We start from the raw sequence: 14,429 nt of genomic DNA on the forward strand, positions 1-14,429 counted from the left end.
CCCTTTAAGTTCTGTCATTTACATTCAATTATTTCACAACTCTTCTTTCTGTAAAGCCAAGCTGACTCCAGACTTTTAGGTCACGCCTTCCCAAGAACTGGACCTTACCAGACTCACTATTCAGTACAGTAGACAACACAGCATTGGTACCACCTTGATTTGGTACTCCTGAAACAATCACACTGCTGAAATCACATTGCTTCATGTAAAAAAGTCAGAAAACTCTGTTAATTAAGATGCAAGGTTTTTAAGGCTATGACATTTCATTTTGGGATTTTTTTCCCCAAAAGAATAAGTCTAGAATTTCTTTAACATTTTAAAAAGCTAAACTTGGCAAAAGCCAAGGCAAAAAGCACACAGCCTCAGCTTTTGCTTCCTGTATTGCCTTACAAAGAATACCAACCAAAGAAACCCCTCAACCCCTAAAAGATCAAATCTTGCTGAAATCTGGTGCTGAAGTCCACAAAGGGAATCAGGCTAACTCAGGAACCATCTATAAGAGATAGCAGGTATTTTATCTCACATCCTTGATCAAGACAGGATGCTAGTTTCAGATCAGAGAGTCACCAAAGGTTACCTTGTTTCAATGATTCCCAAGAATAATTCTTCCTCCTGATTTTTCAAATGGAAGTTAAACAACAAATACAAAAAAGTAAATTGTGAAACCATCCCTTCCACCAGATTATCTGAGCTATGCCATTCTTTGTTAATTCACAGAAGTGTTGCAATCCACACAACATTATAGGTTGCATATTTCAAAACAGTTCAAATTTTTCAGTGAGTGAAAAACAGTTACTTCTTAGAGACAGTTTTACCTGAAAATAACATCTGTAGAGCAAGGACACACCTGCCTTACAGTCATGCCTAAGATTGATTCTCTTTTGTGCTGCCAAGGATTTTGCTACTCCTTATCTAAGATAAAAGGATTAAAATGTGTACAGAAGTTGTAACCATTAAGGGTAAATCCACAGTTGCCAGTGCATGGCACTCATTAAGGGCTCTGGTTTATGTTTATATTTATATTCACTTCAGGAATGAAAGCTCCACTGTTCTGGAGTTCCATTCAATCCATTCAGTCTCCAACTGTCAATCCAGTCTCTGGAATATGGTGCCCAAACAGCTCCTGGGAGTCACAAAAGTGAAACACACCTGGGGAGTAAGCCCAATTGCACACAGATTCTTTGACAAATATAAACAATTCCACCTATTTGACACTCAAATTCTTTTTTAGCTGATCTAGTGCCTCAGATTTTACTATGAAGGGGGAAAGAAGATACAGTGAAATAGGAGGCAGAGCAATAATCCCATGTACATTCCTTACACCCTGCATCTTCCAGAGCCATCTTACATTCCAGTACTGTAGTTTGGGATGCATGCAAGCAGCAGCATTACCCTACTTCTGTCTTCTTTGGTCATTTGTTCTCTGCATGTAAGAACAAAAATGGCTGGACTGAGAAAACCTGTTCTTTTGTCAGCAATCTCAGTTTGAGACTGTGTCTTATTGCTCTTGGATTAACTGTGAGGAACAAAGAATCAAAAGCTCTGAGCTGTTCTTCTCTTAAGGGCTGTTTTGTGCCTGCCTAATCTCCTCCCTACTTTCCCCCTCCCCAAGAGGGTTTTGGGCTGAGGACTTTTTGCAAAATATAGCTGTGGGCACGCTTCCTTCCTCCCTTGTTCTTCAGCATTAGATATCAAGATGTAAATATATCAAGACCTTTTCCCTTAGTCTCAAAAGAATTGTTTTTTCTCCTTCCTTAGATGGTTCTCTAAATTTCCATCTCCATTATATAGTTTTTAATTAGCACATGCTATGTAGCCTAGGGCTTCCATGCAAGTTGCAACATTTTTAAGTCTATGTTTTTAACATTTTGAAGGCTGAGTATAGCAAGTAATATTCATAATACAGACACCCTTTCAGGCTCTAGAAGCCAAGCAGCACGTCATCCTAAAATTGCTTCTCTCTTTTCCATCATGCCCATTTCTGTAGCTTGGGCCATACCAAGATGGCAGAGACTTCCTAGTAAACATTAAACATTTTCCTTTAAGTAACAGAGATGATTTTTTGACATCCATTAGAAGTTACAGCTTTACAGTCAGCAAAGACTATGTTTTCAAGTAAACAGCATAAGGAAACAGAGGTTTCTAGAGAAAATTAATAAAATGCTTGTGTCTTAAACAGGCAGGCAGCTAAACCCCCCCACAGGCGCCCACTCACTGCCCCCCACTCATAACCAGAAGGGCACAAGTGAGAAATCTTGCAGCTTGAAATAAAGACAGTTTGATAAAGCAAAGCTGCAGGTACAGGCAAAGCCAAGTAAGAAATTCATTCATTTCTTCCTGTTGGTAGGAAAGAGATCTTTGGCCATTCCCAGGAAAGCAGGGCTTCATTCCCATGTATAACAGCTAGCTGGCAAATTGTAACTTCCCCCCTTCCTCTTTCTTTGCCCCAGCTTTTATTGCTGAGCACAGCACCATATGGTATGGGATATTCTTTGGGCTCAGCTGTCCTGGCAGCGTCCACTCAACTTCTTGCACATCAGCCTCCTCACTTTTAGAGCAGCATGAGGAACACAAAGGCTTTCACACTGTAATCCCTGTTCAGCAAGCACTAAAACATCCTTGTTCCCAACATTATCTTGGTCTAAAATCCAAAATATAGCACTAAATGAGTTACAATGAAGAAAATTAACTCTATCTCAGCAAAACCAGCACAAAAATCCAACATTTACATACAAGAATTTATAAGACACTGCCTACTGATAGCCACCATCCGTTTCTCACTACTTACCACTGCATCCAGAAATTCAATGCATCTTTTCAAATCTGGTCTAGAATCACAGAACTGTCTGAAGAGAAGTCTTCCTATTGGCTGTTTGTCACAAAGCTGGCTATAGTCTCTTTCTGGAAAAAAAAAAAAAATATATTTATTTTTGTAGTAGGATAGTCATTACTCCCATTTGAAGTCAGAAAAACATCACTCGAACATGAAGATTTTACATTAACATATTTATCAAAGATCCCATAAATATGCAATGATTCCAAAGAATAGTGAAACACTCTTCAGTCACATCTGTATTCTACTGACTATCCCATTTACTAAAAGCACACTGAATTATATGCTTGAGGTGCATTTAGGTTAGGGTGCAAAAAGCAACCATACTGTGAAACAGCAATACCAAAGCAAACAAGATTGTTTGGAAAGAGGGAATACAAGATAATAACAGAAAATGATAAAAAACTATTACAAGGCATTAAGGAAAAGGATGAAATATATTACCATCAATTTATAATGTGATTCCTTTTTCTAATTCAAGGTTTTATAAATCTATTCTTGAGGAACAGCTTCCTTTAACAAACAAGGAGCTGTGATACACTTTTTATCTTCTCATAAATCTCATAAATTTTATTTTCTCCTAAGTTCTCCATCATATTACAAGTTTGATAGCTTTTTTTTTTTGCTATTTAGCATTTAGAAGCAAGACAGAATCCTTTCCAAACTCTAATCCTTCCCTCTCCAAGGAGAGCCTTTACTCTAGGGGACACTCACCGATGGAGCACCGAATACCCTCACAGTGACTGACAGGGGGCAACTTCAGCATCTCTTTCCATTTTTTACTACGCCCACTCCGTTTGCCTAGAAGAAAATATGAATAACATAAAACACAATACAGAGTCAGAGTAAAATTGAACATAACATTAACAGCATAAAATTAGGTCAGTTCTACACAGATGTGTCAGACTACTTTTCATGCCTAGAAAGAAAACCATCTAGAAGGATATCCAAACCAATAACAAATGTGATACAGAAGAACTTTAATGCTTTTTTTCATGTTTCATGTAGTCTTTTCCAAGACAAATTCTTCACATTTTGTCTGTGTATGTAGAATATTTCTGCAGAGAAAAGACAAATAGCTAGGTATTTTGAAAATCAAAAACAAAACTGAAACATCAAAGATGGAACAAAAAAACAATCAAGAATTATCCCTCAACCACGGTAAAGAATAGAAGAAAATAAAGTTGAGTAACAAAATACCAAGAACAAAGTTCTTAAACACATTTTTCAATAATAAAGTTGTACATAAATATTCTCTCTTTAAGGGCAGTAATAGTAGTAAGAGTAGATCCCACTAATAATTGTGAAGGCATAGCTCAAATACACAGTATTTACTCTAGACCACACAAGGATACCAGGAAGAGCTTAGCTGTTGTAAAATTTAGATATTTTCAATGCTTCAGATTTCACAGCACTGGTGTTGAATTAGTATTGATTTTTTAAAACTACCACAATGTTTTTCTCAGTTTCTAAAAAATCTATCTGCACTACATTTTCCATGTTACACTGAAAACACATTTGTGTTTCAGCACATTACCCTGGCCAATTTCATTTACAGAAGACATGCATACTTATCAAAAAAGCAGAGATAGACAGGAACACATACACACTTTCAGATCTAAAACATTTCTGTGGAAGAGTAATTTAGTGCTGCAAAAGTCTTTAAAAGATTTTACTAAGCTATATGACCAGATGCATTTCCACATGACAGAGCAGCAGCAAATCTGCACAGAGGCTTTCTCACCATACCAAAGCAATACACACTGCTAACCACAATGGGAGAAAAGGAAGGGAGTTACCCAATGTAACCTGAATAGAAACTAAGCAGCAAAGGGTACCAAACTCTTTCAGAAGTAAATTGGTAGGGTGAAAGGAACTAAAATCTTCAGAATAACAAAACATGTATTATTTAAAGCCCCTCTTTACCCGAACATACAGCTTCTTGAACCATTCCACCAATGCACTTAGACCAGTCCCAGCTTGGTGCACCTTGGTTCATACCAAATTCACACCAAATTTTTTTGGTTCATACCAAATTTATCCTTGATAACAGGAATATTGACATCTTACTGTGCTGCTGCCACAAAACAGTCCCAACTCTAGTATCCATACAAAGGTAAAAAAATAAGGAATAAAACACCTATATATATTGGCTTGTGGATATTCTTTGAACTGACACCTACTCTCTAAAAAAATGCAAACTTCGTCTGCACTTCATTTTCTAATAATCACTTTGCAGGTCATTTGCCTTCCATAAAGTTTTAGAACACAAAATATGGAATTTACTTCTCATCCTATATTTCAAGCAGTACCAGAACTAATAATGAGGCTGTAATTACCAGCATCATTAAAACAAACTGTGACTACTCTAACAATATATTTTTGATCTTAAAAAGAAGTTGAACATGCTTGAAGAAAATCAAATCACACAAAACATAACACCCTTCTAACAGAAGTGAACACAAAGAAAATCAAGGAATATTAACATAGATAGCCTGTACTCATACACTGAATAACAAGGCCTGGGTATAGATTATGTGATCATGAAAAACAATGGATAGAAGTATCAGGTTCAGCCATGTCATACTAACCTGCAAGGTCCACAAAGTTAAACTGCTTCTGTTAGAAACTGCCCAGAAAGACTCAATCGTGCATGACACCACACAATCAGTACTGATCAAGAATGATAAACCAAACCCAAATTCATATCATGCTGCTGTTTGTAAAATGTCAAATGAACTGTGACATATATCAAGAATACCACATTCTGAAGCACCATCAAATTAAAAACCCAACTCATCAAAAAGGAGAGGATGGCGAGTGCATTTTACTTCCAGTCCAACACTAAAAGGGTTGCATTTTGCCCAAATATTTGGCCAGTTACTTACAATGTGACCATTATGAACTTCATTTTACAAAAAGAGAACACAGGCTAGAATGCAACTGAATTCATCATCCTACAGAAGTCAATAAAGGCTACATATAATTTATTAATGATACACAAGAATCAAGTGCTTAGCAGTATCAACTAAATCAATGTGCTCTCACTTTTCTCTGAACTGAATGTTCTTGTATTTACAGCAAATGCAACTGTAAAAGTCTGTAGGTCCCAGTAATGTAAAGAGACATTTCTGGTAAAAGTTATGGCAGGAGGCCAATTTGATTGTCACGTTATTCCCTAATCGCAAAATCCTTTTCCATTTCTGAGGCAGTTTAAAAGAAGTATCAAATCAAATTATAACACTTGTGGTTTGAAAGTGTCCTAATATTGATTTCAGAGCTTCTATTCTGAATCTCATTCTAAAACACTTCAGATAAAATTCTTCCAGAAAGACGAGGAGCTCACTTTCCAACAGAAGAGGCAGAAAGCCATTAGGTTAAGGTGCTTTCTGGCTGACCTCTGTGGCTCAGATGAATTACTGATTTTTGCCTCTTTCAGAAGGAATCATGGCTAAAAGCAATGTCCAGCTTGAAGTGAACTCAAAGAGAAGGGTGGGTGCAGCAATACACCATTACAGTGAGGAGAAACTTCAATTACATTTGCAGGTACACAAGAACCTTACCTTTTCCTTCTCCTCAAATTACTTCTTAAGAGTTACAATTTCAACATTTAACTCTTTCCCCATTTTTGCTTCTTAAAAAGATACATACTAAATTCAGTTAAATCAGTGCACTAGAATATGGTATGGGCAAAATGTTTACATGTTTTATTTCAGCTATTTTTTTTTAACCTTCAGAGAAATATTTGAAAATGTATGTAAGGCAATGCAGTTGGCTTACTCATCAGTAAAGCCACAACTAGTTGCAAAAAATGAAACTGCTGTGGCCACAACCTATGACAAGAAATAAGAATACGTTTGAAGTCCTCAGATGCACTTCTCAGAGCCACAGAGATCTTCCTTGCAGACCTGACTGCAGCCTGACTCTCATTTCAGTGAGCACAATCTTCACTGAACATCATTAAATCAGTTTTCCTTGAGACAATGAATTTGGATTCTGTCATGCAGAATCCTTCTTTACTGGCACTGAGAATGTGGCAGGGAGTTTTTGTGCCCCAGCTCTCCTGCCTGTGCAGGGCAAGCACCATGAATCTGAGGCTGAGCAGCACACAGCTCTGTAGCACCGCGGTGCACGATTGCTACAACTTCATTCTTGCAAAACTGATTCCACAAACCAGATTGTCAGATACCAGCAGAGAAATTCATACTAGACCACACCCAGATAAACTCTGAAAGCCTAAGACTGCAACAAGATGACAACCTACAGCACGCCTTTAGTGTATAAATCAAATCAATTGGTTCAAGGAAAAATGCAAAACAATTGATGCAGGAGCTCTACATCATCTACACTGAGACACATGAAAATAAGCTGGGTACAGACACTGCCTTAAAACATGTCTTTCCCACAGCAAAGGCAGTTCCAGGCAAGTTTCCTAATAGATTCAAAACTCACATGAATTCAAATCTTCTCCTAGTTCCAGACACATTTTTCTTCAAACCACTCACAATAAGGATTAAAACCTTTCACAAAAAAAAAAAAAAAAAAAAAAATATCAAAACATTCCTGTTTAACTATGACCTTATGCTATACAGGCATTTTAAACACTACTCATTGAGTAACAAATTTTGCTTTTATGCTCTTATTGGGCAAGATCCACCTTCAAGGCACAAACCAGTGTGGAATTAATACCTCAGCTCCTCAGATCAAACCATAACACTGGAACAGCATCAAGTTCAAGCTGGAAGACAAGCTCACACACACCATCACTTGAGGAAGGCTGTCACGCTTCTAACTAGAGATGGCTCATAAGGTACTGCTGTGGGGGTTCACAACAGCCTTCTCCATTCTGCAGGCCAGATGTATTTTTTTCTTGTATCAAGTTGTATTTTGACAAAATACAAGCTTGTATCAACTCAAGCCTGGTCACAGCTTAACAACTACATTAAAGAGAGTGGCAACGCTTTTCTATGGAGAAAGGGGGTTTGTTGTTGTTGTTGATGGTTTTGTTTCCCCCCCAGACATATGATCAATACAATCTGGCCAGTTCTCAGTAAACTTATCCGAATCACCCGGCTGAAAATTCAGGTTTTGGCAGAAGGTTAGCACCTAACTCACCAGCATTAAAAAGGCCAAGGTACTTCTGAATGCAAACAGAAGCAAAAGTGCAAGTAGTACAATAAATAAACAAAAGATATCTATAGATTACAGATCACTATGGCATTTACAAGATAATAGTCCTCACATTCCTGGATTCAAGTACGTGGAGCTGGACTCCAGCAAGGTAATACTCCAGTGCTCTGGCTCATCTGAGTGTCAAGGCAGTAACCCAGCAGGCAGTTAAAAGCCCAGCTCTCTCTGTGAACATTTGTGCCGTTTGTTTACGTGCACAATCATTTATTGTTCCCAAGCTAACACCACTCGAACAACTGGTTCTTCACACGGGCTCTCTATGCAGCTCCAGCGATCATGTGCACACGTAGGAATGCCAGAGCACACCCTCTGCACTTCACCAATTAGGTGTGGAATGGAAAGCCTGGATCAACCCGAGTAAATGTAACTGAGCTGAGCATTTATTAATCGCTTCTTGCAGTGAAACATTGTAACATCTCTGTATACATTTCGAGATGTCTCTAACCAGCCAATGAACAGGGTTTACAAGGGGGAAAAACCACCCAGAACACTGCAATTTTACAGTCAACAAACAAGGAATTTTTTAGCGTGATACTACACTAAGAGTGCAACAGATAGTACAGAAATAAAATTCCTTTAAGCTGATTGTGAAACCTCTATTGTAACTGCCACATTTGAAATAAGCAAAGCAGCAGCGTGTATCAATTACTAGACATCTCGTGTTGTGTTTATTTAGTAAATGTAATTATTTAAGATTCCAACTTGCCCACATGCATTCTCCTTACAGTTCATTAAATAAAGGACAAAAAGGCAGGCATTGTGCATAATTCTGTACAAACACAGGAAGACATGTTTCCTGCCACAATGAGTTTACAGCAATTTAAAGCACAATGCAATAAGAGTGCAATAGAACATAGGAGGCAAATGAGGGAAGAACTGACAACAATTGAAGGCAACTACATAAACTCTCAGCACTCTCATGTTAAAATTTGTATTTGCTGCTGGTGGACTTTGGGCATGAGTGTGCCTTGCTTTCCTACTTGTCCTACCCCTGAAATAATTCAAGAATTCAGTTCAGTTCAATAGCCAAACTGATCTGAGCAATCTCCATGGAATTATCTTCCTAGTTACAAACACACACAAAATAGGATACCTTCCTTGTATCATCCACACTGTACTGAAATATTACATTATACTGCAAGCAAAAGTAGGATTTATTTTGCTCCCAGAATGATTTCAATTGCTTTCAAGCCCAGACAGACAAAACTCACTATTTGAGTGGACTGCTCATTTTCTGTGAAGAATACATCATTAAGGTAATTATTCTGAAGCAAGTATCTTACAGGATTCATATAAGCCAAACTGTGATCACATTCTGCTACTGAAAAGTTCCTTCCTTCTAAATCCATCCTTGGACTGCACCTAGCAATTATCAAATCTGCAGGAGCTTACTGATTCATCTGAAAACCAACTTTGGGAAGAAAACCCCAAACCCAAAACCCAGCAACATAAGGAAAAAAACCACCTCAAAAACCCACATACCCTAAATTGGTTCATGGATCCAGCTGGCAACTGCCTCAGCCATTCTGCAACCACAGGCTAGAACCATACAAACCAAGAGCTGGGGGGAAATTGATTTGAGGCATGACCTTAATTTAGCCAAAATCAATGATAATATCAGAGGAAATGCTGTGCCTAACAGCAGACCCAATTCTCATCCCCAAACTGCTCCTGCCATAGCAATATAAATGAATTTTAAAGTGGATGCAAATGGACCAGGTATGTTTAAAATGTACTCTTGGCATAGATCCTCACCTGGAGTAAACTGCCACTGACTTCAAAGGAACATCTACCCTTTGGGTGTATTTTTTTGAGACTATTACTTTAGGCAATGAAAAAAGAAAGACTCCTAAGGAGTTTAAAACATACAGGGATTAATTTCTTTCCTTCCCAACATCACAGACTATGTGTGGGATGCTGAAATGAATTTGGGGCTTACTCAAAGGATTTACTGAGAGTGACTGAAATAAAAACAGAAGATATAAAGAGAAAAGTGAACATAAAATAAAAATTGGGGGTGGAACTCTTGTTTTTCAGAATAACCTTGTTTATATTTATTATTTCTCTCCATTTATGGGACAAATTCTTCAATGTCCTTCAAGTGAAACTAATTTCAAATATTTTTCTGCTGAGAAAAAAATGAATGCATTAATTTCTCTGTTCTGGTAGACAACTACAAAACATATTGTTGTACACTACTCTTTCACACAAATCTGAGTGAGAACATGGACTACCTGGTGCAAAAGCTTGCAATCTCAGCTCATACATCACTATCACTTATGTGGTTTTGTACCTCAGTTCCTGCACTTCAGCACTCATAAACTCAACTTTGAGTTTGCTTTATAATCTCTTGTTTTTCTACTGAGTCACCTCAGTAGTAGGTGCTTGTTCCACCATTGGGTTCACCTTAAGAGCAAGTTTTCCCCTTTTTCTTCCCACACACAGGTTTCTCTCAAAGAGTAATGTATTTCAAGAGCAAAGAGCAGGACTGACACAGAGGGCCACTTAACCCTCAGGCAACCCCCCAGGCAACTGGGACAGGGAATCCCAAAATACCTTGCACTGCAATTTTTGTCTGAAGGCAAATCCCTCCAGGGACATGCCAGCTTTTGGCAGAAGCAGGGCAACTGAAACACTGAACAAGGAAAGAAAAACTCCCAGTAGAGCACCTGACTCCTGAATCTTTCATCCATGGAGTACCAAAGGATACTTTGTGCCATCATAACATCTTCTAGTTGTAGGTACATTCAAGAATCATATATTGTGGTATCACTAACACTCACATGTACAAATAATTGGCATTTGATTATTTACCAAGTGGCTTTAGAAGAGGATAAGGAACCCTGATGGCTTCCCTTATTATCATAAAGAAATGTTGCTGTTGCTACAGAGACATTACAAGTTTTTAATGAAAAGAGATAGGCTTCTATTAAATGGTGTTTTATTGAAAGATATGAACATCCTCTTAGAGACAAAATTTAAACTTTTGGGGCTAGGGGGGAAGCTGGGGGTTTTGTACGACCTGAAAAATGGAATTAGTAAACTCCTATAAACAGATGTTATCCCCATGCCAATTGAATTAGAAGATTCATGCCTCTAATGAAATAAGCCAACAGTAAGCCTGAGTGAGCAGGTAGATAGCCTAGAAACAGAAAGCAAGAGCACTTCATTTTTTATTGTAAAAGAGAAGAAAGTAACAAGAGGAGATTCATTTGACATGAGTTCCTTGCTCTCTAATAACATAGATCAAATTTACTCTCTATGTATCAAATCAGATTGAAATGGTAGATGTGAACCTTGCTGTTCAAGGTGTGCTGATTCTGCACACCTACAAATGTAAAACCCAAATGATATTCACATCCAGAAGTGTGAGAGTACCTAAAATTAGAGGAAAATGATGTGTACAAATCTAGTTGATGTGCTCAGGTAAGATTTGGTGTTATTTATTGGGAATTTCTACATTCCCATTAGGCACCTGTCATACTCTTTAACCAGAAGTGGACAGGTACACATCTTTTATTGTTTCTATATTTACAAAATGAAAATGACATATCTTTGGGGTTAAAACACTTTGTAAGATGTATTCAAGGGTACAACCTTTTGCTACGCTCATCTTCATCAGAAAAGACTCTCAAGTTGGACTGACCCATGCCATAATTAAGCCTCACTGATTTCTTTTGACATGCACCACAGACAAAGAATAAGAGTACAGTAATTTACACCTTATTTTATTTGCTTGTATAACTGATTTGTTATCCAGGTGAACACCTTCTCTCACCTACACAGAGGAGAAGGATTACTGACATGGCTAAAGCCTAGATATGAAAATAATTGAGGCTGCTATTGTACAGTAGCTTTGGATTTTGCTTTCTTCCACAAGAAATAATTTTGCACTTTTCCATGCTATCCCACCCCTCCATACACTATAGAGTGTGATAATAGAAATGTGGGAAGGAAAGTCATTTGAAAGTCTGCTCTTCTGTCCCAGTTGTGAGGTCCCTTTAGCAAAGAATATATTAAAACATCTATCTCACACACTAACTTCACAAATCCCATTACCTGGCAATGGAAGGCACATAAGAACAGAGCTGGGACAGGGATTTTATGAAATGGTCTTGACAGATGGAGTAAACCAGACATTCCCAGACCAGCCAGAGCATGCAATCGACAGAAAATGCTTTCATTTCAAGGAGGGTTTTGAAAAATGTGACATAAAAAACACCCCATGCATAGAGTGAAAAGGTAAAAGACTTTCTACCAATTGATCAATGGAGTTCTAGAGTTTCAAAGCCAGAATTCACTTTTTTGGTGCCAGAATTCACAACAGAACCCAGGCCAATTGAAGGTACAAAGAGAGTAACAGATTATTACCATTACTTTTTAAAGTTTCACGGCAGGTAAAACTGATCTTCACATCAGCTGCTCTCAGACTTTCATTTACTTCATTAAAATATCTTGTTTGGTCAGTTCTACCACTATAATTTATTTTAAACATAGTGAAACCTTAACTAAAGAGGCAGCCTGACATTAAGCATCCACTTGAAAGCCTCTGCAGATTACCACTCCGCTCTCTGTGGTGAGGGTTTGGGCACAGAAAAGTTTTTGAGCCAGATTCCACTTTCCCTTCATTTCTCAGATGACTTCAATGCAAATTCCAAATTCAGGCAGCACCACCACAGACATGTTACCGTCAGTGAAACCAGCCAAAACATGTCCTCTAGTTTGAGGTGGTCTCTTCAGCTAAGGCTGGAAAATGGCCCAAAATTGTGATCACTGTTCTGTTTTTCAAACCCCACTTCAAAGTCAAAAAGCTGATTTTCCTCTCTTGCTGCTTAAGGCAAATTTAACTGGATACACATATGGCGTAAGTGCCAAACCCATTTAGAGTTGGAGGAACTTGCAAAACATACAGAGGCAGATTCTGCTGCTCTTACTCACTTTAAACAGCTCCAGCCTAACTAATGGGACTTCTCAACACAATTAAGACAAGCAGGATCCAATCCAAAAAGAATATGCACATTTCAAAGCTGAAAAAATATACTCTGCACAAAGCACACTGGTAATCCAGGGGGACATTCAAGTGGCCATTTAATGGACAGTTATATACACGAAAAACCAGTAGGACAATCTTAGGTCAGGATGTTTTTTTAAATAGCAGCCACGTGCTATACTAAAACTAATTATCTACCCAAAACGTTTGTTAGCTGGGGGGAGGAATCTGCAGCTCAAGGTGTTCCGGGGAGTCAAACTGTAAGTGTTAATCTAATGGGAAACAGCACACTTTTGTATTAGGATAATACAAAATATTCGACTGCAGAGTACAGGTCACATTCAACAGCTACGTTTTTCACAGGCAGGAATTTCAGCAAGATGGAGTGCAAGGTTTTTCCAGAGAAGATTTATGTCACTTTATCGTTTATATCCATAAGCATTTATATTTATAAACAAACTGGGAACTTACAGATTAACGACCTTTTTAAAACATCCGGTAAAAACACAATTAGAATCGAGGGGGAAGGAGGAAGGGGTGTTTTTTCATAAGCAAAGCCACAAGCCGGTAACTCCGAACAGATCCCGCGGGAGGAGCAGGGCAGGTGCCTCGGGGCACTGCCCGGGACTCTCTGCCCGCCCCGGGAAGGCTCCCGCCGCCACCTCCAGGGGTCCCCGCCCCGACCCCCTGCCCGGCAGCCTCTCCTCCCTCCCAGCCTCTTCTCCTCCATCACTTCCTCTCCCCCTCCTCGCGGGCCCCTTTACCCCTCACCTCAGACCCTTTTCCTCCCCCAACATACGTCCTCAGCCCGCCCCGCCTCGAACTCCCGCTTCTCCTCCTTCTTCGCCTCGCCCCGCGGCTCTCACCCTCCCGGGCTTTCAGCAGCACCGTGTTGGCCACGATGTTCTCGATTTCCATGGTCGGGGGCTCCTTCCCCTCAGGGCAGCCGGAGCGGGGGCCGCCCCTACAGCCTCCTTCGCCCCCTCCTCCAGCCCCGCCACCGCCGCGGCGCCAAGCCTCGGCTCATCCGGCCCCAGAGGACCTCAGCACTGCGCTCGCCTCTTCCCCATCACCCGCTGCTCGCCCCGGCACCGCGCTCCCCCTCCCCGAGGGCGGAGACGGAGAGCAGGCAGCGCCCTCCCGCCCCGGCCATGGCTCCTCCGCCCGCCGCAGGCAGCACCGCCCCTGCGCTGCCACCCCCTCACAGCTACCGGGACTGCAAGTCCCAGCGGGCAGAGCGCGGTGTGCGCTGGGGACACGCGCGCGCGATGGCTCCTGGGCCTGCTGGGATATGGAGTGCGTCAGACGTTCCCCGGCCTCGGCCCAAAGCGGGCGGAGAACAGAGCGGTAAATATCGCGGTACTAGGGTAGGGCTCTCGCGAGAGGTGGCCAAGTGCCGGTGCGCATGTGGTAGTG

At 40.0% G+C, this 14,429-nt stretch overlaps 1 protein-coding gene across 2 annotated transcripts in view; it reads right to left on the reverse strand.

Annotated features, from left to right (window-relative positions):
* The window catches only part of GRK4 (G protein-coupled receptor kinase 4), a 38,653-nt gene extending 24,523 nt beyond the window's left edge, over positions 1-14,130 (reverse strand). For both annotated transcript variants that reach the window (XR_004980121.2, XM_036382222.2), the window contains exons 1-3: positions 13,880-14,130; positions 3,548-3,634; positions 2,789-2,901 (exon numbers count right to left, since the gene is read on the reverse strand). Coding sequence is in view for 1 of the 2 variants with exons in the window: in XM_036382222.2 (XP_036238115.1) it covers positions 2,789-2,901; positions 3,548-3,634; positions 13,880-13,931 (252 nt within the window). In the remaining variant the exon portion in view is untranslated. The remainder of the gene's footprint in view (positions 1-2,788; positions 2,902-3,547; positions 3,635-13,879) is intronic.
* Positions 14,131-14,429: the final 299 nt, after the last annotated feature.

Source organism: Molothrus ater, chromosome 4, assembly GCF_012460135.2.
Source record: "Molothrus ater isolate BHLD 08-10-18 breed brown headed cowbird chromosome 4, BPBGC_Mater_1.1, whole genome shotgun sequence".
NCBI classification, from domain to species: domain Eukaryota; kingdom Metazoa; phylum Chordata; class Aves; order Passeriformes; family Icteridae; genus Molothrus; species Molothrus ater.